Source organism: Rhamphochromis sp. 'chilingali', assembly GCF_963969265.1.
Source record: "Rhamphochromis sp. 'chilingali' genome assembly, chromosome: 19".
Taxonomy (NCBI): domain Eukaryota; kingdom Metazoa; phylum Chordata; class Actinopteri; order Cichliformes; family Cichlidae; genus Rhamphochromis; species Rhamphochromis sp. 'chilingali'.
Window position 1 is genome coordinate 27,260,136 of NC_137946.1, and position 27,431 is coordinate 27,287,566.

General features: G+C 39.0%; 1 protein-coding gene across 3 annotated transcripts in view; it reads left to right on the plus strand.

The window, feature by feature from the left end:
- Positions 1-27,431, plus strand: part of cadm1a (cell adhesion molecule 1a) — a 501,479-nt gene that overhangs the window by 317,815 nt on the left and 156,233 nt on the right. For 2 of the 3 annotated variants that reach the window (XM_080866462.1, XM_080866464.1), the window contains exon 2: positions 6,015-6,032. The exons of the other annotated variant lie outside the window; for it this stretch is intronic. In XM_080866462.1, the coding sequence (XP_080722588.1) occupies positions 6,015-6,032 (18 nt within the window). The remainder of the gene's footprint in view (positions 1-6,014; positions 6,033-27,431) is intronic. 3 annotated transcript variants of the gene reach the window in all.

The window sequence follows — 27,431 nt, forward strand, 5'->3', positions numbered from 1 at the left end:
AGCACATAGTGTTCCATTCTCCACACTTGATTTAGTGCTGTGACTGGTTTAAAAGAAAGACAATAGGATTGGTGGTATTGATAATTAGTTTTTAATGTGGCACACTCATCATGTCCAATTTCATGCCCCTTAGGCAGCTGATCGCAGATTTAATCAACACATTATTGCTTGCTATACTGACTGGAGGGAGGGTTTCTGCCTGTATATGTGTGTGTGTGTGTGTGTGTTTAGGTGGTGGTAGGAGTGTGAAGGGGATAGAGCATTAGTATGTTTGTGTGATTGAGGAGCGAGCGAGGGAGGCTGTCAGCATGTGCATCCATCCCAGCAACGTCCCTCTTTGATAGACATTGAATGTGTGTTCCAGGCCATTAACCAAGAGCCACGTTTGAAGATGACGGGGTTGGAAGCTTGCGGTTGTGCTGCGTCGAAGGAAACTGTTGGTGAATGCAGATGAAAGCCTGCCTGTTACAGTTTTGGTTTTTAGGGTTTTTTATTAGACTACTCTTATAACACCTAGGATTTTATATTTACCTGCTTTACAACTGCAGCGTACAGTGTATATATGTTATATGGTATTTTTAGAGGCACCCACAATATGTATTCTGCATTAAAATTGTATTTTAATGGCAACAATTGTATTTTTTTTCTTTTGATTATGAAATTGCGATATCAGTTTTTTGGGCAGTTGATCAGATGATCAGAACCAAAATTTTTAGTGTGGAATATATTGTGACATTTTTGTGAGATTATTAAAGATATCACAGATTTAATTCCTAAAAGTCCTGGTGATACTTCACCCTTTTTCCTGACATTGTCAGATTTTTTCCCCCCTGACCATCCTATTAGAACGCTCCTTGTTACGTCCCATAAATTGGTCTACAGCATGAGGGGTGTAGCACTTAAAGGGTCCTGGTAAAACTAAGAGTCAGAAAGACACATTCTTGACAAAATTTTGATTACTGTAAATAGTCAGTTAAGCCAGTAGACACATCAAAAACTGAAACAAAAGAACAGCAAATCCCCAACATTGGTCAAGAAAATGGCTGAATTTAAAGATCACCCCTGTAGCTCACAACTTTGCCAAACTACTGTTGGAGAGGTCTTTTCTGGAGCCTTTTGAGTGAGTAGTAACATGTAAGTAGGAAGAAGTAAAAAAGGACACTCTAGAGCTAGACCTTTTAACGTGGCACACCCACTGAGAAGTCAGAGTCGGATATATATCCTTGCTAAAGCCAGCTACTATTTGACCAGTAAGATGTGATGGTAACTGATAGGCTGGTGGTGGGAAATGAAGATACTGACCACTGGATGACCTGTGGACTTGGTTGAACATGATTTTTTCACTAACATGAAGGCTAGTGACTTGTTGCAGGTGACTTCAATACTAAGCTAATTACATTAGCTAAAAAAAGTATTCGACCGGCAGAATAAAAACAAATGTGGCACAGTTCTGCCATCAGCTGTCCTTTGTGTTTCCACACAGTCATTGTATGCACCGTGTCTATTTTACATTTTTACATAGAATTTAGTTTTCAAGTTTTAAACTTGAAACTCTTCTCAGCCTTAACTGGTCATGGCACATTGCTCCCACTCCCTGAGCCTGCTTCTGCTGTAGCCTTCTTCAGATGGGAGTTTTTCCTTCCCACTCTTGCCAAGTGCTTCCTCAAAGGGGGTCGATGTTTGTTTGGGTTTCTCTCTATTTTTGTAGGGTCTTCCTCTCAATATATAAAGCAGCTTAAGGGAACAGTTGTTATTGTTATGTTGTGCTGTATTGGAAAAACAAAAGAAAAATACTTGATGATTGTGCTCATCCAATGGATAGTTGGCTAGTCATTTCCCACCTCTGGCCTATCAGTTATTAGGACTTCTCATTGGTAACATTAGTAACTGGCTTTAGCAAAGATACTGCCTCTTTTCAACACTTGTTGCTGCTCCATATTTTAGAGTCATAACACTCTTGGTGACTAATTTACTTGTCAGTTTGATGAGAGAAAATATCAGGTTAGTCTAGTAGTCTAAATGTCAATTCATTAGGAAAATGCATTTTACAACTACCTGCAACTAAGATTGGTGCTGCAACTGCAGCTAGTGGTATCTTAGCATGCTACAAACAATGTTAACTGGTTGTATTATTTGTCTTTGAAAACCGCTAGTCTTTGATTTCATTTATTTTCTGCTGTGTTTTACGTGCATCTATTTGAAAGAGTGAGTGTAAACACAAAAAACTATTTTATTTCATGTGCTGGAATGTGCAGAAAATAGGTTTAAATGTTAAACAAATTTCTTCCAGTCAGAGAATGTTGCATATAATTTAATGTTTGCTTGAAGTTAAAAGATTAAAACTAATAAAACGAGTTTTAAAAAGAGACTTTTCATTTGATTACATTTTATATGATAGATTATGCAGAAAAGATAGATTATGAATTGGGCTGAAAGAGCTATTGCCTTATTACCTATTTAGGGGATAAATCATGTTTTAAAAAGTAACTAATTACTTTTGAAAATAAGTAATCAGTAAAAGTAACAGGATTACTTTTTTTCTGGTAGTAATCAATAATTTGTTACTGATTACTTTTTTCAAGTAACTTGACCAACACTGATTATGAGAATGTAAATAATTAGCTTAACCAACTAGTGATGGTAGCTGTGTTTTCCTAAAAACATTGGGGGTCTGTAGGCCTGTAAAATGTAGAAAGTAATCACAATGAAAACCCTACATTTGACTGAAAATAGTACAAAGAAAAATATGTTAAAAACTGAAAAATGTTCAATCGTTTTTGAATTTTATTTTGATGAGCAGAACTATAAAAACAAAATCACTTCTGTGTGACAGCTGCTAAGAATTCACAAGTTGCTCTTGACCACCACTCTCTGCAAGCAGACCATAATAAGTTGTCAGGCTGCACAGTGAGTACAGAGAAAGGGGAAGAGGCAGAAAATCAGACAACTGGAGCCAGAAAGAGTAGTGGCAGTGTTTATCTTGAACTACTTAACTCCCTGGCTCTGAGTCAAATGTAGAGAGAGACATTGGGAGATAGTGGAGGCCTTCATTAAATGCAGCTCAGGCCCTGGTGAAACCCTGGTTAATGTCCCTATCATCTCTGGAGTGGTCCAGCATCCAGCTCTCTGTCCAAATGACTCATGTTTAATGCATCTGTGCAGCGCTTGTCATTTAACCTCACCTCCGGAGGTTGTGGGTTGAGGTGGGACGGCGAAGGCTCCCGCAAGGCCCACAAGGGGCAAAGCGCCATGCAGTTATTCTTTACCCGCTCTCCATTTGCTTAACATGGGGAGAGCTGCTCCATGTCTCCCCTATTGCTGGGTAATCTCCCCAGAACTAACCCCCACCCCGTCGCACTGCATGAACCTGAACTCAAGGGTGGTCTGGCTTGGATATGTGGCTCTCTGAAGAACTCTGTTACTCCCATCCTAGTGTGCTGAATGTTTAAACAGGATACACCTGAGACTTTAACTTAACAGTCAGCTCTTTTGCTGGACCATGTATAGCAGCGGTCCTCAGGTACCGGTCCCGTGAGTCGTTTGGTACCGGGCCGCGAGAGTTGAGGCTCAGGTGTGAAATGTATAGTTTTCAGGGTTTTTATTGGTTTTCAGCATTATTTTGTTATCGTTTTTATCGTTAACTTGGTTTTCCTGGGTCTTTTCACGTGTTTTATGAATAAATCTACTAGTTTTATTTTGTTGTATTTATCCGCGACACCTTAAAGGCTGTCCGTGAAAATAATGTCGGGCATAAACCGGTCCGTGGTGCGAAAAAGGTTGGGGACCGCTGATGTATAGCGTTGGTTAAACACTTTGATAAAAGCTACCAATGAGGAGTTTTTACTACCAATTTTACTAGTTTATGAAATTTATTACGCCATTGCATGACACATCTTACTCCCTTTGATTTTTTTCATCATCACGTTAAGCTCATAAATAAACCTGTCCAGATAATTACAGTCCACAAAAAGACTCACCAACATACATCTTTACCACCGGCAAAGCTGTGTAACGGGATATAAGAGAGCTGATTTTGTTTTTGAGCATTTTCCTCTTATTTTCCCCGCTTACATGCGAAGACAGGCTCTCCTTCTAAACACTCCTTCTCTCTCACTTGCACACACCCACTCAATCTCTGCCTCGCTTTCTTGATCTGGATAATGGTAATTAGAATATCACCATGATTGAAATTTGGCAAAAGTTGAAGAGGAAATAGGTTTTCTAATCAAAAGCTGCCTCATAGCTGGAATCCTGATGCTTACTTGGCTGAAAAATGTTCCTCAACGATGGGGGCCTAAACGGATGCCAGACTGTATACTGATGGCCAACTCTGCTCTTTTTCTACTGATGTCCCCGCTGAGGCTGATATAGCTGATCATGCTGGTTTACATTTATTTATTTTAAAAGTGGGTGTTTTTCTCTAATCTTTGAACGGGCCCACCATAAGTGACATATTTAGTTTCTTAGCTGAATGAGAGCAATAGCTTTTATTATAAAATTATGTTTTTGGCACAGTCTTTGGCGGTTAAAAAGTACATACATCAAAATACATGCATATATGCATAGATAAACGTACCGCAATACAGCAAAAGTCTTAAGCCACCCTTCTTTCCTTTTTTGAAAAGGGAAAAAATGCATGCAAAAATGTATTGAAAGGTGCAAACATACAGTGAAACACAGTATACAAGGCAATTGTAACAAGCTCGAAAGTCAATATTTGTTGCATAGTTGCATACATTTTTACAAACTCCCCAGCACCACTGGCTGAAATGCAACCCCAAACCTCAGCCATACTTTGCAGATGGCTGTGGGCACTCACTGATGTACCTCTCTCCTGACCTCGTCCTTCATTTCTGTATTGGCAATGATTTGAACCAACAAATTCAGATTCATTACTCCATACGACTGATTTTAGTCCAGTTCTTGTGTAATTTGGCATACCTCTACCTTTTCTCTTGAAAACCATCCTTGCACTGAGGTTTCAGTGAGCAGTAGTTGGATTAACTGAAGGTCCAGATGTATCTCTCAGGTTCTGTGTCAGGTCTTCGTTGGATTTTTTTTTAAAATTTCTTAAAGACATGACTTTCAGGTACTGTTTGTAAGATGTGTGTTTTTAAGCCTTGCTAATTCTTCTTTTACATCTACTAATCTAACTTTTTTCCCGTGCACACCTATGCCAGGTTTTCAGCTAATAACTCTTTAGGAATCACCTTGTTGTTGCAAAAATACAATTTTTTGCCTGTCAAACTGTGCTACCTTTGTCATTTTCCATACATTCAATTGAGAACATTGGTGTTATTTCACATTGTTTGCAGAAATGTTTGGGGAGTGCACTGGTTGGGTGCATTTTTAATGTTTGAATGACTATTAAAAATACAAGCAAGTCTGATTCCTTGGACCTGAAATATAAAGAAACAGGGGTCTCAAACATGCACTGTAGTAGATCTAGCTTTTATGAGAATGTCTTTTTCTCTCCATAGAACAAAAATAAGAACCTAGCATGTTATAAAATGATATAGTTTGGTTAATTTGTAGAAAAGACAGAAAAATGTGTTTGTGCATGGGATTATGTGCTCGACTGTTTCTTGGCTGGGAGCTGGAGCTTCCTGGATGTTCTGCCGGTTGCTTGGCAAACTCACACCGTTGCCTATGATGTAATTCCTTTCTAAATACGGTATTATTCTAATCTGATTCAATCCATATTTCAGTCCTTTAACCAGTAAAAGGTAAAAGCTGTGCTATTTGTATGGCATAGCTAAGAGCTTTGTTCAGTGACTGTATAATGTTTTTAAAAATGCTGTTTTTAATTTTTAATTTTCTTGTTAAAACGCTGAAAAAGCATGATTGTTGTTTCCCTTTGGATTCTTACCTTATTTGTCCTGTACTGTACTTGCATGCACCTTTATGCACTGGCAAATCAACTTTGAATGAGGTTTTAAACGCTAATCTCCCTTTCTGTTTCTCCCCACTGCTTCTCCTCTTCCCACCTACTGTACCCTCCTCCACAAACACAGGAGCTGCACAGGACCCAGGTAAGCCTCCCCCACATCTCCTTTCCTTTTCCTGACCACAACCTCCCACCATATTCGAGCTTTTGTTTCATTTCAAATACATGCTTCCTCTTTCATCTCGTATTTTTGCACTGTGTGTCAAATCTGCAGTCTTTCTCTCAGCATCTCTCAAGCTCACATTTTGATTTTTGTCTACCTCACCCTTGCGAACTCATGCTGCTGTTATTGATGCTGATGTCTTCTGTCGCTTACCGGCATTCTAAGTAGCGCTAGCTTGAGCAACTTAGTACACACTGCACAGAGAGAGAGTTCAATGATCCGAAGGGTCTTATTTCAACAATATTTTTTTTCAAAATGAAAGAAAAAGCATTTAAAATTAAAGCTTTTGGGAGGGAAAAAATTGGACTTTGCAGTTTTGCTGTTCTACATTTGTACACACAGACAGTGCATTTATGTCGCAGACTGCTAGTGGCAGTGATTTAAAAATGATAAGAGGATATAGCTTTCACTACTTTGGTATTACATTTCATTGTTGCATTGTCGTAATTACCTATTAAGCTTTCATTCAGGAGATAATGATGTTGCCTTTCAAATCAAATGTGTGTAATCATATTCTTATTAATTTTACATGCGAGCTGGAGTGTTACAATTATTTTGGGAGAGAAAGAGACGAGTACAGAAGGTGAAAGGTGTGGCTGCTGACAGCAAACCACAACCACAGCGTGTGTTTGTCTGTGTCAGTAGAGATTTGATAGTTTCTTCCAAACTGAAAAATCCAGAAAGGAGTTGTTTTTGGAAAACGTGCTCAGAGGTGCATGTTACGCTGTTTTAGAGCAACCTGTGTGATCTGTTTTTCCTCTGTAGCCTCTGGTAACGACATCTTAACCCCATATATCGTGGTAAGGTCTGGGGTAAGTCTTCGAGATGATAATGATGATGATTATGGGAGATTTTTTGTGCTGTTTGTTTGTCTGTATTTCCGTCATCAGCAAGACTGTACAAAAACTCAGCCTGGATTTTATGAGGTGGAATATGGGCAAAAGAAGAACCCATTAAATTCTAATGATCCGGCTCACACTCTTGAAACTTGCAAAAAAGGCAATAAGCATTAGCTTTACTGGATCTCTTGTAGTTATTATTATGATTGTGATTTCAAATGCCTTGAGCTGTGAAAAACAGGAATTTCCATCCTATTATGTTTACTACCACGTTCTTCCTCTATACATTTCTTTAACCCTCCTGCCATCCTTTAAAAAACTCACACCCATCACCCTAGGGACCATTCTCAGCCACGCCATAAAAAGACCATATATCCATATTTTATTCCACTTTAAATTAGCCAACCTTGTAAAACTACTTCTCCCTGAAATATTCATGTAAAGTTTTAATTATATTTTCGTTGTTTTAACCCTTCAAATCCCAGTGTTATTACATGAGCGCCCTGTGTTATAAGCCCCAAAAACCAAAAAACGAAACTAAATATTTCCACAAAAAACCAGTTGAAGTAATATGTGATTGTCATTATAAGTAGGCCTTTAGATGGACCAAAGATTGGCACCAACATACATTTTGACCTGCCATTATTTTTTTTGCATTTTTTTTGCAATTTAAAAATTAAAACTTCAAGGCCCTGAGTCTTCATTGACATCCAAGAAAAGAAGAAAAAATAAAATCATATGATGATAATTTGGGGTTGAAAAATAGCGTTTATAATGGAAGTCAATGGGCAGAAAATGGTCCCCAGGGTGATGGGTGTGGGGATTTCTGCTGCTCAGCCATTTTAGGCTGATTTAAGGAATTCACACTGGAATATTAACATTGACAGGTAAAAACTATCCTGTGGCAAGTTTGGTTATATTCCACTGAACACAGTGGAAATGGCAGCCATTTAACACTTACATCACCACGGACTGCCATTTGGCTTTTTCTACCTTTAAAACCCGGAGAGCAGCCAAATGGCTTTTAGCTAAGCTTTAGCTTCAGCCAAGTGGAAGCTAAATTGGCTAGTCATTCATATGTATATTAGGTTGTTAGCTGGGAATTCTGGAGGGAGGGGAGTGGGGGTGTGTGGATGAGGGGGTGGGGGAGCTGCTAAAAGCTGTGAACTTCCTTTTGTGTTTCATCTTGATGCATTCTCAATCATCCAGGGAAATAAATCTCCAAAAGTCACCAACTTGGAGTGTTTCAGTTTGCCATCTTAGGGAGAAATCAACACACATGGGTGTATGTCCTTTGTTGCTGAGATTTATTGATAAAAACAGTACAAAAAACCAACCATTTGTACACATATTTACAAATAATAATAAAAAGTGAGTGAGTACATTTCAACATTATACCAGTGGTCTGATTGATGCCACAATGGAGCAAATCGAGCAAAGACTGATAAGTTCGCTGCAATTTCCAGTGTGTGGGGATCATTGGTCACCAACTGCATCACGTGCTACAACCCTGGTCTATATATCACCGTTGATGAACAGCTTTTCCCATCAAAGACTCGGTGCTGTTTCCTGCAGTATATTGCAAGTAAACCTGACAAGTTTGGGATCAAGTTTTGGGTGGCTTGCGACCTAAAATCCAAGTACATTTGCAATGTCTTCCCATATCTTGGCAAGGACCCCAATCGTCCCACTGGGGAGAGACTTTCTGAAAATGTAGTAATGAGGCTGATGGAACCATTCCTAGACAAGGGCAGAAATGTTACCACGGACAATTTTTTCACATCGCTTTCACTTGCGCAAAAACTTCTTAGACTGAAAACCACCATCCTCGGCACAGTCAACAAGATTCGCAGGGAAATTCCTCAATCCACTAGTGGATTGGCTAGTCATTCATATGTAAATGTGGTGGAGCTTGCAAGAGAGTTGGCTCACTCTCATGTAGCTGAGAAGAAGGCAAGAAAAGAACAGTTGCTTCGGACACAACCCTCCACACCTAGTCCTGGAAAAAGAGCCATGTGTCAGGTCAAACACAAATGCAAGAACAATCATGCCACTGTGCGATGTGTTCACTGCTACAGATACACATGTGGTAAATGCAGACTACAGATACCATGGCAGTGCCAGGATTGTGAGTGATTGCTGAAAATGTTGAAATGTACTCACTCACTTTTTATTATTATTTGTAAATATGTGTACAAATGGTTGGTTTTTTGTACTGTTTTTATCAATAAATCTCAGCAACAAAGGACCTACACCCATGTGTGTTGATTTCTCCCTAAGATGGCAAACTGAAACACTCCAAGTTGGTGACTTTTGGAGATTTATTTCCCTGGATGATTGAGAATGCATCAAGATGAAACACAAAAGGAAGTTCACAGCTTTTAGCAGCTCCCCCACCCCCTCATCCACACACCCCCACTCCCCTCCCTCCAGAATTCCCAGCTAACAACCTAATATACATATGAATGACTAGCCAATTTAGCTTCCACTTGGCTGAAGCTAAAGCCTAGCTAAAAGCCTACCAGCCATTTGGCTGGTGGTGGGTTTTAAAGGTAGAAAGGTAGAAGCCTGGGACTCCTAGTGTTAACACATAGCAGTGGCACAAAAAGGTCCCAAGAAGGCAGGAAGGTTAATTTCATTAAATACAAACCTGTTTCTTTCTTTCTTCTCATTTTGAAGCCAAAAACCTTAGAATGTAATTAGGTTCACCCATTGGCTCAGACTGACTCACACAGATTGCGATATGCCTACAGTCTGTCTGTATTTATAAGTCAAACAGTAATTATTTGCAACCCTTCACCAATCTGTCTCAGAGTAATTGCAGTCAGTCAGTGTCAGGCCTCGATTACTTGGAGACAGTTTGTCTCTAACCAGGTGACCTGTCCAATCACCTCGTGATCTAAAATGGATATCCAGAGGTTGGGATTGTTGCCTTCCCAACCTCTAGGAAACCAGCTGGTTGCTGCAAGCTCTCGCAATCAGTCATCGGGCGCAAAAATTAAATGCACCGATTTCTCGTTGTTCCATCCAAGTCGAATTGTGCCACCAGTTAATATACAGATTTCAAAATGCAGCATTTGAGTTTTAGCAAAAATATTCTGTCTGCTGTGAACAAAAACTCCAGCAACAACTATCTGATGTACAAGCAAATAATTTAACAGCTGCTCCGCTGAATGAGAAAAGTGAGTAATGTTGGGTATTAAGGCAAACCTGCAGAGCTCCATCCGGCGGTACTTATTGTTGTTTAAGGTCTCTGAGTGATTTAGGCGGCTTAGACTGCAACTGGATGGTGATGCTTTTCAGACAACATCTAGCTTTCTTTGACATTTTAATGTCCCCGACTTGCTTTCTTAAAAAGTGTTTATGTATTATGTATTACACCATCATATCGACACACTGTGCTATATAATCATTTTGGTGTCCTGACTTATCAGGGCATGAAAGCTGCTCCAACTAATACTGTAAGGCTAAAAGAATATACTACATTATGACATGAGGATGAACTGTCCTCTGTTCCTTCCTTGCTTTGCTTCAGCTATTCCTTTTAAAACATAGTGGCTTTTACTCAGCAATAATTGGGGTTTAGTGCAAAAATCGCCACCTTTCCAACAAAAAATTATGCTGCATATCATGCCATGCTGCCTCTCTTAACGTCTTCACTCCTCCTCTCACCATCTCTCCTCTACCAAGCCTTTTAATCCAATTAGCAATGCCAGTGACAGTTATTTATATGTACATGAATTAGAATTGAAGAGCAGGAGATCCTCCCTAGGGGCTGATTGGACGGAGCCCAGTCCTTCACAGGCCTGTTCTCGGTCACAAACCTGTCCGGTTGCCACCAAGCAGTGGTGGTCTCTCAGCTTATCACATACAAAGCAGCGACAAAAACTCATTGCAACATGCATTGCAAATGACAGTTACCCGTTACCTTGGACTTTATTGTGAAAACCAAATCAGTGGGTACTTTTTATCCCCAGCACAGAAAGACTTTGACCGTGTTGTTTCATCTTTTTTAGTGTTTTCTAAAACCGTCACAATTTAAGAAATATTTGACACATTCAAATTGGGACACTCTAATAAGCTGTCTTCTCGGTGTTCAGGTTCATCTTAGATCTATGTTTCTGTTGCATTCCATTGCGTGGACTGAAATAGTGGGAGTGCCAAATGAGTGTGTAAGCTGCCAAATCTGGCTCGCTTACCCTTTTGAACTATTTGCCAATGATTGCAGTACTTCAGAGGGGTAGAAAAAGGCATGTCACAGTGCTGCCAGCCTTATCCTTTAAAGATTTTAAGGTTTTAACACCACGTTTGAAATACAGTTTTAGAAATTTCTAAATTTAGATAGAACTTTATTAATCCCTCGGGTGGGTTCCTCTGGGAAATTCGATAATTTACATTCATTAGCAATGCCACTTTAAGTCCAGCAGTACAAACATTAATGTTTGCAGTTATAAATTAAGAGTTGTTGGCCTGCAAAGTCACTTTAACATTCCATTTGTAAAATTATTCACTTTTGGTTAATTATGAGTCTATTAAAGAACTCAATAAATGTGCCAGATGGCTTTTTTTTGGCTTAAATTAATACAAAATTAACTCTAGGACTGCTTTATTTTAGCTTTTGGAATAAGTGCTCTCATTGTGCTTCTGTTTTCTACAACAAATTATACTGAAATAAAATGTAAAAGGAGCAACAAGATGGAAAATGAGTGACCAAAAATAGAGGACTGGATTTATTTTAGGCTTGTATGATTAAGCCGGTGTTTAAGGCATGTGATTAAATTCAAGATGTCTGTGAAGTAAAATAATATAGCTTAGTTCACAGCCCAAGAATAAATATCAAATTCAAAAAAGAAAGAAGGAAAAAAGAGATGACACAAGTTGAGACAGTTGGCGCACTATTAATAATAGCTCATGGAGATGTGCTCTACTGCCTTTCCTAAGCGAAGCATGCGGATACCGTTCAGCTCAAAGTTCTCATCATGTCGAAGTGCTTTAACTTTGTTGATTTTATACAAACTAAAATATGAATCAGTCAGTAGAGAACGTCCCATCTGCATTCAACATGGCTACAATCTTAAGTCTATAAAAAAATGACATAATTTCAAGGTTTGAAAAGTGAAAACAATGACAACAAGCCTTAAACTAACAAATGGCCAGTAGGGGAAAATCCTCTGGTTGGGAAAATGTAATCTGGTTACACTGAAGTAAAAAAAATCATTTGAAGTTTTTTTTAATGATCTCAGTTATTAGTTTAATTTCTTGTTGAATTCTAGGTAATGTTCATGCTGTAAATTATATCCCATTAAAGGATCATAAAGTAGGGTTTGCTATAGGGTGAGCCTACCATTGTGACCACATGTCTCTCAGATGGTCACACAGGCCTAGAGACTGGTCAGTGAGAAAAAAATGTGTTTTCCCCTGACGGTTAGATGTGGTTGCTGGTAGTTGCTAGGAGAAATTAGTACCCTCCCAAAGATTGGCCATTGTTTGCATGAACGGCACTGACTTGTCTGCTAACACTCGCCTTTTATTCTCTGAGCTATAGTGAACCTCGAGCAAAGTGCTTGCCTTTTACGTTCTGTTTTAGGTTTGTGTTTGACTATAGCTCGGATAGTACGGGTGAGTGTTTGCATACAAGTCGGCGTCTTTCATGCAAACTATAAGCGGCCACCTCTAGTGACCAAAGCAATCATAAGGAAGTTTTTGGTACATTACCATATACCATTTAACCTAGCAACCCCCAGCAACCATTTGCCAATGGGTCAGGGAACACCTGTGGTTTAACCAATCTCTTGTCCTGGGTGACTTAGACCTAACATGAGCATGTTTTTCCATTCAAGAGTTGATTCAACTGTTAAAGTACTTCTCAGCTTTTCAAAATATTCTCAACCAAAGAAGGAGGAGAAATAATAGTAGCATCAGCTAAATCACTGACACATTTTTATTTTTGTTTACTGGAGTAAACCAGTACTAAAAAGAATAACGTTTTCACAGACTTGAGAACAAGAAAAACATTTCTTGTTGTCAGAGGTCATGGTGTTTTCTTAGTTTACCCACCACTACAGACAAGAGTTCTTTTTACCTGCAATGGGGACTCGCGTATTTGTTCTGTGCGCCAATCAATAGAATGGAAGACGTGCGAGGACAGAGGTGGGCTGAGGGACAGCAGTTAAACAGAAGGAGTCTTATCCATGTGTGCACAGACGGGCTCTTTGAACACATACAAGCATGCATTTGCACCTTTGCAGCCCCATATACACACAAACACGTCGAGTACAGCTCAGATTAATGACTGAATCAATCACACGCATACAGTGTTTGCTTGTCATCCTGTATGCTTTCCTTTTATAAGACAAGTTCAATTTCCCAGGCTACTGAAGCTCTATCAGCGTTTTCACAGAATATGTATTCAGCAAGGTCATCTCTCACTGCACCAAGAAATTTCCCTGCCACGAGGATGTGTCTTTGCTGTTGAAATGTCAATAGTCCCCCAGTCGGATGCATTGCAATCTACATTTGTCAATACATGCTGCTTAGAGCCATACCATGAGCAAAGCATGCGGCTCATTCATTAAGTAAACCTTTTTTTTCCTTTTACTCAGGTTGATTCCTGTTGGCTCTGATTTATTCACTTAATAAGCACACGAGGTCTGAATTTTATTCAAATGCTCAAGTGTTCATTTAAATTTTGGATTAGAAATTTTAGCGCTACAGAATGTCATATTTTTACCGTTTAGGTATTCCTAATTTAGAAAAGTAAAAATATAAGAATTCACCAGTGTATAGGAGGATTCAGTAGACATCATGCTGACTGCCATCTCTTGCCTTTTGGTAAATAAAATGACACCGACTCACTGATGCCAGTGGCCAGTATTTCTCTTTTGTGTCACTTTCAGTTTTGCGGTCGTTAAATGTTCAAAGATTGTGTGACGAAGGACAGAAGAACTTTGAAACAGCCTTGTTACTTTTTACAACAAAGATTTGTTTGTTCCCTTGGCACAAACTGGGTTATAAAGAACCACAATAAAAACAAGAAATACCACTGATACATTGTCGCACAAGTAATTGGTCAATTTATTAATACAATTCGTCTATTCAGCCGACAACAGTCCTCTCGGGGCAAACCAGAAACCAAATGATTCCCTCTGCGCAGCATTTGGTGACAGGGGAGGGGAAAAAAAGTATTTTAACAGGAACAAACCGAACAGCAGAACCAGGCTCGGGGAGGGTGACCATCTGCCACAGCCAGTTGGGGTGAGGGTGAAGCAAAGAGAGGGAAAAGAAGAGCACAGAGAGACAACAAACGATACAATAGGAAGCACTCTGCAGGTTGGCGGGACCAGTAACAAGCTCTGGAGCCGGTATCATCCCAGATTATCACTGTTGGTGCATCTTTGCAAAAATATATCATTCAGACCTTTCAATATAGATCCTAACACTGCCTCTGCATTATGCCAGGGAGAAGAGAATGTAATAAGATGTAAAGGGTAAGGGAACTGCATCCCATAAAAAAATTACAGCTCACACTGAGCATAGGTTAGACCCCCTGCTCTTGCCTGTACTAAGAGTAGGCACAGAGCTCAGTAAAACAGCTTTTATGGAGGCAGCTTCTTCTACGGTACTTGGAATAAACTAAAAAAGTTGAAGTTAAAAGTATAGGTTTCAACTTGCTGATGAATGTTGTTATTATTTAAAGATGAAGCTACAGTAGAGCAAGCAAAAAAGCCAACAGTATGTCTGTGTTGTTGTTCTGACCTTGTCTGCCTTTAATCTTAAATATCCAAAGTTATTGGGCCAGTCGATTTGATCATCTGCAGGATTGTGACCTTTATTACCTTTGAGGAAAACCTACAGATAAAGCAATAGCTCCCAAAATTAACATCAGAGATTTTGCACTTTATGAGGTTTTAATAATAAATAATAATAATACATTTTATTTATAGGCGCCAAGCACAAGCACAAGAACAATAGCAACAATACAATATAATAAAACATAGCAAAATATAATTTAGACAAAAAAACAAGCATGAAAGTATAAAAGCTGAACAAGGTCAAAATGGACTAAAACAGAATCAGGTGTATACAATTCTGAATAGATGGGTTTTGAGAGGTGATTTAAAAGTGGTGAGAGAGTAGAGTTTTGCAAGCATAACGCAAGCCAACGCTCCAGCGTGGCCGCAACTGAAAAATTATTCATATATGACACACGTCTCAAACGTCAGAATGATAACAATGCATGCTTCCAGTGTTTTAGATGTCTGCTTGCTTTCTCTCCTCCCGCTTGATTCAGACAACCCTTGCAGGGCTTTATTGTGATGTGATCTGATGTACTGAGAGCGTAATAAAATCTAAATGGTTGAACTTTGACCACAAACACGTCTTGATCGTTAAGGAAAATGGCACAGCTGTTTCAACTGTTTCATCTCCTAATTAATCTGTCATAATGCAGATACAATATCATGGCAGTGGCTGTTTAAAGTAATTATCTTTGACATTTTCAGATAAATAGACATTTGCCTTGTTGCTCACTATCACTACCTGATAAAAGAAACCGGTGATTGAACTTTAAGTTAGACAAATTGTGTGTAAAAAAAAAAAAAAAATCATGTGAGCAATATAACTGTCATAACCTCATCACTAAGGTAGTTCAAGGTAATTCAAAAAAGATTTAAACTGAAATAGATGTGTATGGGCTTTATGTTGCTATGCTTTATATTATTTTCAGTATAAAACTGGTGCTGATGTTGTCATCATCTTGAAGTTAAATGGAGTTAATTTCGAGCTTTTTGTTGTTGCAAAAACAGGAAGTAAGTAGGAGAAAATGTTGGGCTTTTTCCTTGAAGCAAGAAAAGCATAGCCTGCTTTTTGTCCACTGAGAGGAGACGATTAAGCGTGCATACATCAAATCACATTTCAGGAATTATAATCAAATGTTTTTAAATAATTCAGCTACGGCTTGATATTTGTTTTAAATATTCATTCTTTGATTAGTGGATGTAATAATGTGTACTGTCTCAGTTGTAGCTTTTATTGACATTTTACTTTTGATTAAAACCAATTATCTTAATGAAATCAACATAAAATAATAAATGACTGTATGCAATATTTGATAGTTGCACAACAAACACAGCAAAGCAGAAATACTGGCCATCTTATAGCATCAGTTTTGTAGGAAATGTTTATGAACTGGTAAACAACCATGTGAATGTTTTAAAACCGTACATATATTGTAAAAACAAGAATTAAGGAATATGAATAACAGCAACTACTGTGCTGATATGTATCTATCTTCAGGGAACTGATCAAATACACGTCAAAGAGAAGATAACCATTGAGGAAGATGAATGCATGACAGACCAAATGTGTTGGCAGATGTAAACACCAGACTGTATTAAGCCAAACATCATGTTCTTTTCAAGCAGTCAGAATCAATCAGAAACAATCGGGATAAAAGAAATGTTTGTATTCAACTGCAGCCAGTGAGTCTAAGAACTTGGGTAAATAAATAGATGATGAAGAAAGAAATGTTGGTGTACAAATATTAAGATAAGAGATAAGATAGAACTTTATTAATCCCTCGGGTGGGTTCCTCTGGGAAATTCGACTTCCAAAAAAAGCACAGCAACGACCAAAGTTACAGTTACAGAACTGTTATATATATATATATATATATATATATATATATATATATATATATATATATATATATATATATATATATATATATATATATATATATATATATATATATACACACACACACACACACACACACACACACACACACACACACACACACATATATATAAATACAGAGACAAATATAAATAAAATATACAAAGGGGATAAATAGAATAAATAGGAATAAAAAATAAAAATACAAGTGAATTGCACATTTCAAGTATTGAGTCTATTGCACTGTTGACTATTTACAAAAAGTATTGCACAAGGTATTGTACAGTGAGGTGAAGAGGCACTACAGCTTAGTTGTTCCCCCCTCCTTTGTCCTCCTGTTTCCCCTCCCTCTCCCCTCCAGAGAGGAGTTAAACAGTCTGATGGCGTGTGGGACAAAGGAGTTTTTAAGTCTGTTAGTTCTTGTCTTGGGGAGAAGCAACCTGTCACTGAACAGACTCTTCTGGTTGTTTATGGCCGTGTGCAGAGGATGCCCAGCATTGTCCATAATGTCCATCAGTTTCTTTAATGTCCTTTTCTCTGCCACTGTCACCAGAGTGTCCAGCTTCATGCCGACCACAGAGCTAGCCCTCCTGATCAGTTTCTCCAGCCTGCAACTTGTTTCAAATTCAGCTTATTTCAAGAATATGCTAGAATGCTAAAGTGAATGTTAACGCAATATCTGAAATCAACAGAAACTGAATCATAATTTTAGGGTGTGAATGGTGTTATTACGGAAAAAAACGACTTTCTCACCATATAAATATAGCTGAGTACAACAGTGTAATCAATGTTACAAAAATACAAGACTTTTTTTTTTCTGATTCTCCAACTCCAGCAAGATATGAGATCTCTAGTGAGCAAATGATTAACATTTAAAAATATTCCAAATGACAACAAACCATATAATATTAACCTATTTCATAGCTGCTAAAGTAAGACACAAGGGAAGAAATATAACAAAAGGTGTTTGCGTAATTTATTTAATGGTTGTAAAATAGTTACTGTGGCAACATTGTAGCGTTACGGCCAGTGCTGCGGATCGGGGTATATTCACAATGCCTGCATTTACACTGCATTTAGCCTTTAGTAAACTTTGGTTCTCAGAACTACATTTATTGCTTTTGTTTTGTTTTTTGCATAAACAGTGAATAAATTACAATGCAATTACTATTACAATCACAATGCACGTAACTTGGAAAGAATCCCTCGATGCTGACCACAAAGAGAGCTACCATGAGATTAACACAAGGCTTTTGCCTTTTTAACCCATTGTTTGGGTGCAATGCCGAAATAATGGCTTTATGAATTCAGCCTAGTACTTTAGACAATGCTGTTGCTGAGTAGAGTCTTGGGAGCTTCAAAAAGACAACTGGACTTCTTTAGGCTCGCAAAGGCTTCTCTCCCAGAGGCTTCTTGAGTTCTGAAAAGGTCGGAGAGTCCCAGGCATTTAACCCCTAGTGAGGGCTGTGCTCTTTGGAAGTGGCTCTAATGATCGTTGACCCACTATTGATCCTGTTAGTCGTCACATGCACTAAGTCATGCCATCAGCAACTGCAATCACAGCTGTGATGTATGCATAGCAAGCAGTGTTTTGTCAATAACAGACTGAAGGTGCGTGAAATCTGCAGATAATGTATGTTGCCTTAGCGCGTCATCTAGCCAGTTCACTATGGTTTCTTTCTCTTATGGAAAGAAAGACTGGCGTACTGTCTGCTACTCTGAATCTTTGTTCAAAACCACGTTCATTCTCCATTTTTGTCCATAACGCTTCTGCCAACAGGTAACAGTTTGTCCGCCTGCTGATGAGGAACTGCTTTGATGTTGATGGCAATATCGTGTGGATATAGGACATAGTCAGACAACAGTTGTGTCTCTAATAAAATGTTCTGAAATTATTAATCTTTAGTCTGTCATTACCTCAATTGTAATTGATTTCCATAGGGGAGGGGATTTTATTTTCTCAAAGCAATCACTAGAGACCAGTGTTATCAGAGTGTAACACAATTTTAAGTCGACACTGGTATACAGCAATCCCACCATACTGGGTGGAGTGAAATGAAGTTAAAACAATTCAGCCTTTCTTCAATTTGTTGTGGAGTAGCACATGTCTCGCAGTATATATGGCTGTGGAAATACACCACCTGTCATTGCTTTAAAACAGCTTGACAAAGGTGTCAGTCCTACCCATGTCATCATCCTCCCATCTGTCCAATTCTCCAATAACTGGGGCAGTCCTCGCAGTGTCCAGTGCCCACCAGGAATGACTGACTTTTTGACGGCTGTCTCAACCAAGAGCTCGTGAATTTTTTAAAGGGATCGAAAAGCTCATACCAATAGATGATGTGCCCATATCTCTCCATCTCCAAGCCCATGAACATTTAGACTTGTGAGGAAACCCATGTACCCCTTCAGGAATCTATGAGAAGGTAAAGAGCTTGTGCAGTGTTTCATGACTAAGGTGCTATTCCATATTTTCAAAGCCAGTTTGAGCAGTTGGGAATCAAAGCCTCTGGATCTCCTATGTGTATCCTGTAGTATATGCTGCTGGGTCACCGGTGAATCTTTCAGCACTTGCAGGTTGTTGGTGTGGGCCTCTGTGGATTCACCGCATCCTGCAAATGCCTATGCAACTTGGTAATCTCCTAAGGTTGCAGGCTGGGGCGATGCCTTGGGCAGGTTGATGTGTACCTCAGGCCATTCCTGTGCAGTTTTTTGCAGGCATTTAGTCCTGTTATGTTTTAATGAGATTATTACTGTTGTTTCCTTAACCTGTCATTTTTAATTTCATTCATCTTACTAAAAGAATTATATTCAGTTCCATTTCCGTTATGCTTTGTATTAATTATATTGCCTGTTAGTCTCATTTTTGTGGCAGGGCACTTCTTGATGTGTTGTTTACTTGACAGAAAATTGCACTGCTGAACATTTTAGAGATTTTTCTTAGACAAACACCTTTGTCATCAGTTGTTTGTCACTTGTCACGGGGTCTGAAGAGTAAACCTGCTTCACCCAGTGTGTGTCAGGAGCTGATGGTGAGATATCCCTGTTCTGCTTTCTCACGCTTTTCTACAGCTGCCTGACTCAACATAATATCCACATGACTGGCTGCACATTTAAAATGGTTCAGTCAGTATACACAGTAGGTCTACAGTACAAGCTGTTTTCTGTCTGCATTCTGTCTTAGTTTGGAGGTGACCTTACTGCAGTATAAATATGCTCAAATAAACATTCTGTGCAGTTTTCCAAAAAGAAAATGCTTTACATGGTCTTGGAGAATTATATTGGATGCTTGCATTATCTTTTTTTTTTTAATGTCATATCAGGTAAATAGTTGGGTTATGGTTAATGTTATTTTTGAATATATTTCAGAGTGGCTGAAATTATAGTTACATTCATGAAAACAATAACTTTTCACATGGCTTTATTCAGTCCTCCATTTCCATTGCAATTAAGTGGGTAACCAAATTAATAAATTCACTCAATTAACTTATCATTAGCAGAAAAGGTTGCACCTCTATAAAAGCAGAAGTTTTAATAAATTGCTGGTCTGGACCATTCAGGTGTGTTATTAACACAATGCTACAATCTTCCCAGGAGTGGATGTTTCATTAAAATCACCCCAATGCTCAGAGAATCTGTATAAAACCCAAGACTTTACAGGCCTCAGTTAGCATGTTAAATGTTAAAGTTCATGAGAGTACAGTTAGAAAAGATTAAATAAGACTGCCGTCCCGGATTCGAAAATGTGGCACAAAAACAAACCAATGGAGGCCCAGTAGAGTGCAATCAGATGAAGAGTTTATTAAGAACACATGCGTGGGAAGAAGCACACAGCATCACATCAGCGGACTTCTTTGCCCAAAATACACAGACAATGGCTTTTTTATAATGTCAGGGTTAACGCCCCTTCACGTGTTATAAGAACATTATTTGCATCTTAAGAACATTATGTGCATAGTTTACAGTAAATGGTCAATCTTAAACCCCTAAAATTAGACAAAGAAGTTCCTTTTTCTATCACACCTTCCGTAAAAGGCAATAAGTTGCAAGCCTAAATGGTCCCTGAGGGCTTGTCCTCCTCTCTGACACATCTTCTGTCACCTGTTACTAAGCAAACTCTAATGCAACAGGTTGCTGAATACATTCAGGCCTTTGCTCAGACCTGTTTCTAGATTGTATGTATTATATGTGTTTTGTAAGCGTGTATGCAGTTTTAACCTTCTGTAGCTCCAAGTCACTTACACAATAGATCGTCCGGACATCGCTCCGAACGAGGCTTATGACCTTCCCTTAATTGACTGAACTTCAACTCTTTAATAAGCACAAAATGCAATGTGTGTGTACAATTATTATGACTGCACCTGTAATAAAAGGTTACTGTGAGGCCGGCAGGTTTTAATGAACATCTTAATGCAGTATCAATGCTATAGATTATATTATTAATGATGCAGGATATATTGTAGCAATAAAATTATTTATAATAATCTCTTTCAGAGACGTCACCACACCGTTTGTTGTGTCACTCCTCGGCCCACTCAGTTAGGCCTACTTCTAGCTCCATCAATGACATCATGGTCAGCTCTCCGGGGTCCACTGCCCTCGTGATTACCTTTTCCAACAATCCTCTGGCGCAAGGAATGAGACAACAACCACAAGTCACCAATATCCCTAGAAATGATGCAATAGAAAGCATTACAGGCATCACAAACCCTTTCCATTGTCCGAACACGGATGTCATCCAGCTCTCCAGCGGGTTGTCGATTCCTGAGTGTTCATGCATAGTTTTAGACAAAGTTTTCAGCCCTTCCAGAGCTCGAGTTACTGAGCCATCTAGGGAAGTGTAACAATTAAGTTTAACATCCAGGCATCCATAAAAACTGAATTTATTAAATTTAACAGAGTTAGAAGTTAGCAGGAAGTTAGCTCGCTAGTTTCCACCTAAACATGACATACCATGTTCTGACTGAGAGATTTCAGAAGAAATTAAAACGTACGGCTCTGCTGTCACTTCCGGCATAAATGAAGACAGAAAACTAAACAGCAGTGACATTTGTAGGATCACTGAAGTTGGAGTAGCTGGTATATAATGATGTGATCGCTAGCGGCACAGCTATGTTAGCATAATATAAACACATTAGCCCAGTGAAGCTGGAGGATGAACGCTAACTTGTTTCCGGTGATAAAATTTAACTTGAGGGTTCCGGGTTGTTTGGGACAAATGGGACCAAACTTCAGTCGGGAAAAGAACTGAGATAATCCATCCATAATACGAGGTTAGTCATTAATATACTGCTGCATGGGCTGAGCTGTAGTTACATTGTAAGGTTTTAAAACCTGAGCTTTAAAATGAAAAGTGGTAATAAAAACAGAGAGAGGCCAAAAGTATGATCGCTGCCTTTTTAGGGGCTCGTTTAGATTAAATAAAACAAGATACAAAGCATTAAAACATGTTAGAAACACAACAGCCTTAATAAACGCAGAGTAGTTTGGACCCTGAAGCAGGGTTCATTTGTCATCACCTAAAAACCGGATACCAAAAGACTCTAGAATCAAATGTGATGCCATCTGTCTGACAAAGCTTGGCTGAAACTGGGTCATGGAACAGGACAATGATTGCTAGAACAGAAGGAAATGAACAACAGAATGGCTGAAAAAGAGGTGCCGTATTGGCCCAGTCAAAGTCCAAACCTCAATCTTATCTAACCTGAAGACAGCTGTGTATAAATGAATATAATGTAATGTATAAATGCCCGCAAAAAGAAAAGTGGGGTAAAAATTCCCAATAACGATGTGAGAGACTTATTTTCCTATAGAAAACGATTACTTCAAGTTCTTGCTACTAAACAGGGTTTTACAAACTACGGAATCATGGGTGTTTTTCTTTTTTCATGACTCTAGAGAGTTCCTGGAAGAGTACTTGGTCATAGGGGGATTGTCTGATTGTTGGGGTTTTCTTTGTATTATTGTGGGATGTTTACCTTAGAATATAAAACACTTTGAGGCAACTGTTGTTGCGATTTGACGATGTATGAAATTGAAAAGATTTTTCTTCAGTTTTTAATAATGTATAGCTTAACTAATCATTTCTGCTTCCCTTCTACCTCCTCAGTGTGCCATTTTTTATTGTGACTTTCTTGTTCTTCACTGTAAACTTCAGTTTACCCTATTTTATTTAGTAAGCTCCTTCACGAGTAGTGAAGTACTGACTGTGGTTTGTGAAATTGGCAGGGTAATCCATTTTGAGTAAAAAAAGAGAATAAAATATTGATATTTAGCACCGCTCTATCAGTATCTGTCACAAGTGGAAGCACAGTGATATTGTGATACAATATTTTGTTCCACCCCTAGTCCCAGTCATTATTTCATTCACAAAACATTAGCTGAAGAAGCACTGATGCTTAAAGCAGACACCAATGAATCATGATATGATAGACAGAAGGATGCTGCAGTGCCCTCTACTTCCTTCCCCTATTCTGTAATGCTGTCTCTCCTTCGCTGACCCTGGTAAAGGCTCTCAGCTTACTTTTGTTTATCTTTCAGGGGATATAGAAGCGTCTCCTCCTTCCTCTTCCCCACTGCTCTTCTGTTCTGTCTTTCTTCCTTGAAAGATATTTCCAAATGAGTGAGCCCAGACCACAGCTGCCTCTCTGACGCATTAATCACTTGGCTGACGCTCCCTCCACTCCCACGTGCACGTAGACATCGCTTGCGCACACACTTCGACAGGCACACGGCCTCTCGCTCATGGATAACCTGGTTTGACTCACATAAGTAAAGGCATGTACTGCCACCGAGTAATATGAACACGTGTCAGCGCACACGACTTGAGACATAGACAGAAAACATTCTGGGATTATACACAAAAGCATCCACCCACCCCTCAGATTGGCTTGACTTCCCATTCTACACCACCTCCCTCTCTCTCCATCCAGCCATGGCTCCCACATGACCCTCCATTTTCCTCATCATTAGCAACACCAACAAGCAGCCGCATTCCATCCATCCCTCCCTGCTACCCTTCCTGCCTCCCTCGCCATTCCTCTGTTTACTTCTTGATTTCTTTATTTGATTCCCGTACAATCCCTCCCCTTTGTGTCCTCTGTGCAAAGAGAGGCATGAGAGGCGAGAGGGAAAAGGAAGAGATGGTGGAAATAGAAGGGAGGGAAGCCTGTTTAGGCTTTTTAATTTGTATCCTAAAGTGACGCACCTGCTTTATGGTTTCGGCGCTGTCAGAGATGGGTAGAGAATGGTGCGCATCCTCATAGTGAAACGTACCTTAATGAGGCCATAAGGGCCACAATGGGTCCCTTCAGGTAAAAGCAATATAATGTTATGGACTAAAACTATCCATATTCTGCACTTTAACTTTCAGGAATACCTACAGCTGCATTTATTTCTACTTTTGCTCTTTATAGAACTGAGTCTTGCATTACGCCACGGTGACACTAGGGAAAACACTAGTTGAAGACAGCAACGTGATCAAGATTATTGCAACTGTATGCAAAAAATAAGTGTACTCATTGCCTTTGAAGTGATTGCTTTAAAGACAGGGAGCAGGTCTTCGACCCCTCACGGTCGGTTGCCGTCTTCAAAGCTTTGGTGCGTAAAATGGCAAAAAGGTGGAGCCTGAATGTTATCAGTCTATTGTCAGTTTGCAATTTAATGGTCAAGTTGGCAATTACATGTAATCTGTTTGTGATAATATAGTGATTTAGTGTGACTTTCTTTTGACAGGGTTGCAACCAGAAAAACAACCAGTTGAGAACCAGTTGAGTCAATTCCCAGAGTTTCTAACAGTCAAACTGCAGACGAGTTGTACTCATCAGCGACGTCTTTATAATCTGCCTGTGTTTATGAGCTACATAACAGTTGTTTGCAACTCTTCAATAATCTTTCTGAGAGTGATAAAAGTCGAGCCGCGATTGTTTGGAGACAGGTTGCAGGTTTGGGGACAGGTCCCAGCAGGTGCTTACTCACTGGACACCACCAACTTCTTTCCTGGTTGTAAGGAGATTACCGTCCTATTTTTTCTATGGTGTGATCGAGTCATTAATGGTCCATTATTTGCTACCTAATGAATGAACCTTGGTTGCAGTTAGATTAGTTCTTGGTTTTAAAAGTAATTAACTTGAGTTTTAGACAGATTTCATGGTGTAAAGTTGTGAGAGATGATAATGATATCAGTGTATTGGCAGGTATTTGTCACTTCTTTATACAAAATAATATTTTCTTAAAGTAAATCTATTTTTTGCCAAGTGTCCAGACAAAAATGATCAAAACATTTTCTCGCTGTATCAGGAGACTTCAGTGAAAAGCTTTTTGAGTTGTAGCTTTGGCCTCTGTATTTCAAACATGCACTCGATGTACTCTTGATGTTAAGTGGCCTTTAGTGAGCAAAAGAGCATGAAAATTAATGTGAAAAAGCAGCTAAAGCAGCATCAGCTTAGATTTCACTGAAAATATTACACCAAACACATGAAAAATGTGAAAAAAGATTGCACATCACGTTAAAAAAAGTTTGAAGAAAACACCATTAAAGAAGGTCAGTTCATCACCAATATACTTTCAGACTTATTAGGTACTTTCTAGTACTGGGTTGGATCACATTTTATCAGCAGAACTGCATTAAGTCTTTATGGCATAGATTCAACGAGGCGCTAGAAACATTCCTCAGAGATTCTGGTACATGACGTTGACATGACAGCATCTCACAGTTACTGCAGATTTATCAGCTGCATGTCTGTAATGAGAATCTCCTGTTGGAAGCAACTATCAGAAAAATGTGTACACTGTGGTCATAGAAAGATGGACACAGTCAGCAACAATAATCAGGTAGACTTTGGTGTTTAAACAATGCACAGCTGGTACTAAGGGGCCAAAGTATGCCAAAAAAAAAAAAAAAAGATATCCCGAACTCTATTACACCATCACTGCCACTCTGAACCACTGGTGCAAGGCAGGATGGATGTGTTCATGTTATTTAGGCCAAATTATGACCCTACCATCCTTATTAAGCAGCAGAAATCCAGAGCAATATCTTCTTTCATCTGTCTTGTCTATGAGACAAGATGTGTTTAGAGATGCTGTTCTGCATACCTTGCTTGTAATGACAGGTTATTTAAGTTATTGTTGCCATCCTATGAGCTCAAAGCAGTCTGGCCATTCTCCTCTAACCTCTGGCATCAACAAATAGTGACAGTTACTCACAGAACTGCTGCTCACTGGGCATTTTATCTTTTTTTGGAAAATTCTGTGTAAGAGACGGTTGTGTGGATCAGCAAATTCTGAAATACTCATACCAGCCCCCCTGGCACCAACAACCATGTCACATTCAAATTCCCTTAAATCACCTTTTCTTCTCCAAGCTGATGCTCAGCTCGAACTTCAGGAAGTCATCTTGACCATGTATACCAGCCTAAATGCATTGAGCTGCTGGAATGAGATTGGTTGATTAGAGCAGCGGTCCCCAACCCCCGGGCATCGGACCGGTACCGGTCCGTGAGTCGTTTGGTACCGGGCCGCGAGAGTTGAGGCTCAGGTGTGAAATGTATGGTTTTCAGGGTTTTTAATCGGTTTTCAACGTTATTTTGTTGTTATTTTTATCGTTAACTCGGTTTTCCTGAGTCCTGTCACGTGTGTTGTGAATAAATCTTCTTTTTTTCGGTACCGGTACTAGTTTTATGTTGTTGTATTTATCCGCGACACCTTAAAGGCCGGTCCGTGAAAATATTGTCGGGCATAAACCGGTCCGTGGCGCAAAAAAGGTTGGAGACCGCTGGATTAGAGATTTGCAAACAAGTAGATGAACACATGTACCTAATAAAATGACCGGTAACTGCAATTCAACTGAAGTTAGCATGAGGAGAAAGCTTCCTTCTCAAGCTGAGATGATCACTTAATTTGATGATCACGTTATCAACTCTTTCACATCAAGGCATAGATACTGTCACAGAGTCTGCCATGAAATTTCATATGAATATTCATGGTCTCCAGAGGATGACGTTTTTCAGCTGTGTCTTTTGATCTCAGACAAAAAGATTATTTTGACTGATATTATCTTGAATATTATTTTAAATTATTGTTATTCATGTATCCCAAGGGGGGGAACTTACTTAGCCTTTTATTTAGTCCCACTGTAATAATGCATTATCTTCTTTTAAATTCAAATTGAGAAATTGTGCTTAAAATGTAGCGGTCTCACAGCAAGCTGTCAAATAGTGACAATATGTATTGGTTTGCTTATGTGCACATCTTTCAAGAATTTTCACATATGTAAATTATGACAGTAGAGCTCTTAGATTTGTGATAAATGCGGTCATAGTAATAAGATACGTCCTTTTTTTGAGATAAAGGTCAGTTGTGGAGAAAATTGTGGCCTTTGGATGATGCAAAGGAGGAGGATTTTGATGTAACCGAGAGTCTTTGTTGAAGTCTTCAGAAAATTCATTTAGTTACATATTGACAACAACAATTAAAGAGCCGTTGTGTAACAGCTGTTGCATATTCATCAATAATTACTCTATAATTTCCGAATTTCCCCAACGACTGTAATTTTCATTACTGTTACAGCGTATCGAACTGACATACATTTAGGCTTCATCGGGCTGCAGCTTCCCCATTCTTGTGAGATGAAGCAGTACTTGTATTATAACTCCCATATATCTGCTTCCAAATAGCTGCAAAGTCTGGTGAACAAAAGCAAGGGAAAAAATATAAACTTACAAGTAGCGGTTGGACACGAGATAACAGAAAGTAAATAACGAGAATAAATACGAGTGTAGAATGTCCCGTGTACAAAACATAAACA